Genomic DNA, 5,816 nt, shown 5'->3' on the forward strand with positions numbered 1-5,816 from the left:
GCGTAAAAGTGGGGCATAGTAGCACTGATAGCATTATGTGGTTATGAAAGCTAGGTCATTACCATGGTTTTGGAACTGAGAAAGACAGAACCACAAGCTAAACAGGAAGGAGGCAAACCACACTGCTGTGCGCAGAGACACTGCTGAATGCTTGTTGTAAAATGCTAACAGCAGAGGCGTTGCTGAATGCTAGCTTTTACTAGCTAACAGTGAAAGTGTGTGTTCTGGGAGTTTGAGGACAGTGATGGGGAGTCTTGGGATGAAAACGGTCTTGCTCTTCTTAATTTTCCTCATACCAGGTATTTATATATTCGTTATTGCTAAGGCACCTGCTGTATATTACAGAGCATGTTGGTTTTGATAGTGATGATGTTACGTTTGTATGTGATGTTTTGGTTTGTCATCTGTTAAGTTAATTTGGTAGGCCATATGAGCTGTCACACTAATTTGGTGTTGCAGTTTATATTATTTTTTTGTGATAAAGTATGCAAGTATACACTATTTCCAGACTTTACTGTAGGCATACAAATCACAAACCTGTATCGCCAAAAGAAAGAAAAAAACAAGTTTTTTTTTTTTTCAGTAAAAGCTCAACATAGGCTTAATGCTTGCAACAGAGGTGGACTACTCATCTATTGCAAGTCCAACGAAGAATTTAAAGGCAAGGACAAGTACTTGTGTAAGGGCAATGCAACAGAATGTCTTCACAATTACCAAAACAGGACTGTAATGTATCAGAACATCAATAGAGTATATGCAACCATTTTGATGAAAAATCTAACATCAGAGGACGAGGGGTTTTACCACTGTGCATCTGAGGGTGGAAGAGTACATTCTTCATTTGAGCTGACCGTGAAAGAAGGTAAAGTAGCTACTAGAGTGCATGGGCATCACTGACATTAAGTATCAATGTCACATAGGCCTAGTACTTTTAAAATATGTATTGTTGGTTTCATTAAGATCATAAAAGTCCCTATACAAAGGATATTTAGGACAATTATTTTCAATGTTTAGAGAGAATTCATTGATTATGGTCTGAGCAAATAGAGAGGTGTGAAAGTTGGTGGATGGGGGCAGTGATATATGGATATTAAGTACAAATGTTATGAAGCTGTTACAGCAGTGGTTGCCAAACTGCAGGTCAGGACCCCTAGGAAGGTCACGGAGGTACTGAAGAGGGGTCGCAGACATTGTATTCACTTTTATGGTTAACAGATGTAATTGCCGTCTTGTGGACTTCGAGCAATATTAGCGGACAACCTATTAATGGAGAATGTAGCTATATTAATGGACAAAAAAATGCCTGTTTTTGCTCGAAATCCATTGCTAGGTTAAAACTATGGTGGGGGGTCACGAAAATATTCTTATGTCCAAAAGTGGGTCGCCGCTGAAAAAGATTGGGAAGCACTCTGTTACAGCTCGACCATGATGATTTATTATTATTACATAATTGATATTTAGAGTTTAGAGCTTATCTTTTCTCATCCTTTATTTTGTTTACATGGAGCCTATCACTGTCACTCTTCCTGCAATACTTTATTGTCACTTATTGCACTGTACATGTATAGCCTTAAACCATTCTACCACTAATGGCATACAGTGGAAAACAGTTGAAGTTCATATTTTACAGGTGGCTGCAGTGACTTGCTGGAGGCAAGGATCTCGGCACATGAGGGTGAAAACATCAATGTTACTTGCAAGTGCCCAAATTACAAATCTACAACTTGTCCAAAAAACATCAAGCACTTCTTTAAAGAACACAAAGACTTCATTGAATCTGGCCTAATTGACCCTAAGTCATCGTCAGGAAAATATTCCTTGACTGAAAAGCTTAGTGCAAATACATTTAATGTGACAATTCACAAACTGGAAATGAAGGATGCTGGGATGTACTGGTGTGGAATCCAAACTGGAGGAGAGAATATTGCTTTGACAGCACAGGTGAATCTACTCATCACAGGTGAGATTTCCATACTAAACATTATAGATATATACAGATAGACTATTTAGCAGTCACACCGTTATGGCACTATTATTATTTTTCACAGAATGACAGGATTTTCTGATCTACCTCTGATGGTCTGTGGGTCTATGCTTCCCCAGCTCCAGTTTGTCATGGTATACATTTTGCCTCATTTGTATTGGGGGAATAGTCAGTCCTGAATTGGCAAACCCCTAATGTCACTGCTGTAACATGACTCTGTGCTTTTCACAGTGCTCTTGAAAAATAACGGGACTACTCTACTCTTGTCTAGGGGACTAGTCTACTCATGGTCATACCATCGAATTTTATTTAAGACATACATTTTGGATTTTGAAAGGCTTCCCTGTGTCAACAGGAGATAATGTAAACTCTCATTTCTCCAATTAGATTGATGATGGTATAACTCTATTGATAATTTTATAAAATTCCAGGAAGGCTAGAAGAAGTCAGAGGAGTTGTTGGCGGAGGTGTGGCCATCGTGTGCAAATTCGATGATCAAGACCAACTCAATCTAAATCAACGGTTCTTCTGCAAGGGCAATGCTTCAACCTGTCCATACAACAGGCTCTCAAGCACAGACAACAACAGAGTTGCACTATACAGGTAGAGTGGTACAGTGCAATTAAGATAGATACCAAAGGAAATGGAGGTGACCAGACCAGTAGTAAGCACATAACAAATGTAGCATAATGGATGTATACATACTTGTAAACACATTTGCATATATCACAACTGACTTACTTGACTCATGCCTTTTGCTTCTCTTGGGTGCATAGGCCTTTGACAAACAACCCCAATTTCGTTCTGTTTAGCTTGTACAAGTTCTCTACAGTTCAGCCCTATCTAAGACATTTATGCCACTAAGCTACTTACATTTAATACAGGAGTGCCTATGGAGACTTTCTGACTATTGTTATGAAGAATCTAACTGAGAATGATTCCGGGACGTACTACTGTGCCGAAAACGGAGAAGCTCACACAAAAGTTCAATTGAACATAGATGATGGTAATTATGTGGTTATGGGTCTTGCAGCATGTGTTTTCTGGTTGAATATTCTTATGTCATATTTCATATACAGACAACTCAATACTAACACAACTCAAGATGATTTTTTGCCCTTCAAACTTTTAACTAAATGCATAATATGGGTGTCTTGAAGGATTGAAAATCAAAAACTCAATATTGTTGGATGTTTGACAGGTGACTGCTGTGACACACCTCCCAAAATGAAAGTAAAAAATAAAGGAGATAACGTCACCATTCAGTGCACGTATCCTGTGGAGTATCAAGGCAAAAAGAAGTATTTCTGTAAAGAGGGTGGGGGTAAAATGCGCATGGATTTACTGCAATCCAGACCATCATACTCCAATCTCAAATATTATGTATCTGAGAACAAAACTGGAAACCTCTTCACAGTTACTATTTATAATCTGGATACGTATGATACTGCCACCTATTGGTGTGGAATGGGATCTGGTGGTAAAAATGTTGCATTGTTTACCAAAGTGGCGCTCAATGTTTCAGGTAAGTGCCTATTTGCTGTTATTAACTTATCCAGCGTTGAAGGAGTAGTATAGAATGCTTGAGTGAAAATACTGTCACTGTCTCACTCTGTTACCAGCATCTTTGTGGCATCGTTGTTTGTGACTCTTAGTGGAATATTTTCCTATTTTGATTTATTTCCTCAAGTTATAGTTCTATGATTGCTGAGATGACCATGAAGATGTTGTGCATGGTTAGAGTATTTTTGCTCCAATGTCTACCCAGTTAACACAGTTAACCCAGCCAGTGAAATCTTGCCGGCAGACGATGCTGTGGGCCAGGCGATTAAGACCGGTGGATGTGTGGTGATGTCACTTGTGGCAGCAGCTGCCTTCTTCCTGTGCTACATAAAGAGACAGAAGAGGAAGCAAGGTAGGCCGTGACACTCCACATCAAACACATGCACACCAATATGCTCATCAAGGTCGACAGCTCTGTCATTTAAAAAACAATTATCAACCAATCGATCCTTCCACCACCAGACTGACAAAATGTTGTATAGAGTCTATGGGCGTGCTATAAAATATACAGATAGAGATATTGATGAAGTGAGAGAAGTACACGATTGATAAGGAGAGAGGGGGAGGGGGATTCTGACACCAGAGAAAATAAATTAAGGTGGTCTAATGGCGGTGGCTACAAGGATCAAGAGCTCCCTGTTAGATGCCACAGCACTATTACACTCAGAGAGAGAGAGATAGAGAGAGGACAGAAAGGACAGGGAGAGAGAGCGGTGAGGACTAGGATGGAGATTGATAGAGAAAGGACAGAAAGAAACATTAAAGACAAAAATGTACGGAAAGAGAGAGTTACCACTTAATGATTACCTCACAACAGCGCTCTGAATTAACACCTGCCAACCAGACAAATGCTGGTGAAATTTCAGTTTGGCTAGTAGAAAACAAAACTTACTAGCCACTTTTGACCCATTCGGGTCAGTGTTGCCAAATTAGCCACTTTGTCACTAGATGAAGCGACTTTTTGACATCCCTGGCGACTAAAAAAACTCATCTAGCGCCTTTAGCAGCTTTTTGGTGCATCTGGTGACTTTTTAAAACCCACATATTCAGTGACAAATTAATTGTTTTTCAATATAATTATGACTGCGCCGCCGTCAGAAGCATTTCCCACGGTTAAGGAGGGCTGCAGATTAGCTCTGACCTCCAAAAAGTAGCGAGCACCGCCCATTTCTACTGTGGACGAAGGCATGTGGGCATGTTTTCTGTAGATCAGTGCACCGTGCGTGACACTGTGACGTCATAAGTAACGTCATGATGTCATCTAGCGACTTTTCAGCGAGCCAATAGCGACTTTGACTGATTTTCTTTTGGCAACATTGATTTGGTTGTGTGTGTTTGGCTAGTAATATTAACATCCACTAGCCATTTTGGCTGGTGATGAAAAAAATAGTAATTTAGAGCCCTGCCTCACAATATATTTTTGTTTCTCTCTGAAACAGAAAACACAAACAACTTGACATACCTGAAAGCAAAGGTGAGTAAACATGGACAAACAAGAATTACAAATGAATTAACAATAATGACATAAACTAGTGTATGACACATGACTTCAAAAATAAATTGTGCCATTTATTTTGACCAAAGATTAAACACATACCAATGAGCTCTCTTTTAAAGCATTTATTGGAGTGTGATGTACAGTATGTGGCCACCACAGCCCTTGCTCTAACAGTCAACATCTTGTGCTGTTCAACTTTGCCTTCAAATTAACTAGATGTATTATGTTCATTATGTTTAATCTTAAATTGAAGTCTTGGGTTTCCTTTTGTTTAGACTTGTTCTTCAACATTGCATCCAGTTTAAATTTCCATTTTACTGTGACATCTTAACACCTTGTCTCTGACCTAATTGTTCCCAGACGCAGACCGAGAACTCTGACGCCGACTCTATTTATGAAGAAATAGATGACCTCCCTCTCCCTCTGCCTCCTCATCCCCCCACATCAGAAGTCATCTACTCCATGGCAGACGATCCGTACGACACACCGTTCCACTCGCTCGAGCCCTCCGACGTTACCCAGGCTACAGTTCACGCTGCGTCTGTGGCAGATAAACTACCCACAATTCCCTTTGAGAACAACCCCTATGACGCGCCATACCACTCGCTCGAGCCCTCAGACGTTACCCAGGCCGCGATCCACTCTGTGTATGCCACTGCTACGCTACCAACCACCCCTGGTAACAACAACCAATCAAAAGATTCACAGACACAACTCCCCTCTGACATTACCCAGCCCGCGGTCGACTATGCGCACACAGCTACACTACCC

General features: G+C 40.4%; 1 protein-coding gene across 1 annotated transcript in view; it reads left to right on the forward strand.

Moving 5' to 3' along the window:
• The first annotated feature begins 820 nt into the window (after positions 1 to 820).
• LOC134458110 (uncharacterized) overlaps positions 821 to 5,816 on the forward strand; it is a 5,548-nt gene continuing 552 nt past the window's right edge. Inside the window, exons 1-8 of the mRNA XM_063210237.1 lie at positions 821 to 862; positions 1,631 to 1,960; positions 2,416 to 2,587; positions 2,869 to 2,990; positions 3,186 to 3,509; positions 3,753 to 3,899; positions 4,987 to 5,021; positions 5,406 to 5,816. The exon at positions 5,406 to 5,816 is cut by the window's right edge and continues 552 nt beyond it. Of these exons, the coding sequence (XP_063066307.1) occupies positions 1,873 to 1,960; positions 2,416 to 2,587; positions 2,869 to 2,990; positions 3,186 to 3,509; positions 3,753 to 3,899; positions 4,987 to 5,021; positions 5,406 to 5,816 (1,299 nt within the window). The 5' untranslated portion in view covers positions 821 to 862; positions 1,631 to 1,872. The remainder of the gene's footprint in view (positions 863 to 1,630; positions 1,961 to 2,415; positions 2,588 to 2,868; positions 2,991 to 3,185; positions 3,510 to 3,752; positions 3,900 to 4,986; positions 5,022 to 5,405) is intronic.

This window comes from Engraulis encrasicolus, chromosome 1 (genome assembly GCF_034702125.1).
Source record: "Engraulis encrasicolus isolate BLACKSEA-1 chromosome 1, IST_EnEncr_1.0, whole genome shotgun sequence".
NCBI classification, from domain to species: domain Eukaryota; kingdom Metazoa; phylum Chordata; class Actinopteri; order Clupeiformes; family Engraulidae; genus Engraulis; species Engraulis encrasicolus.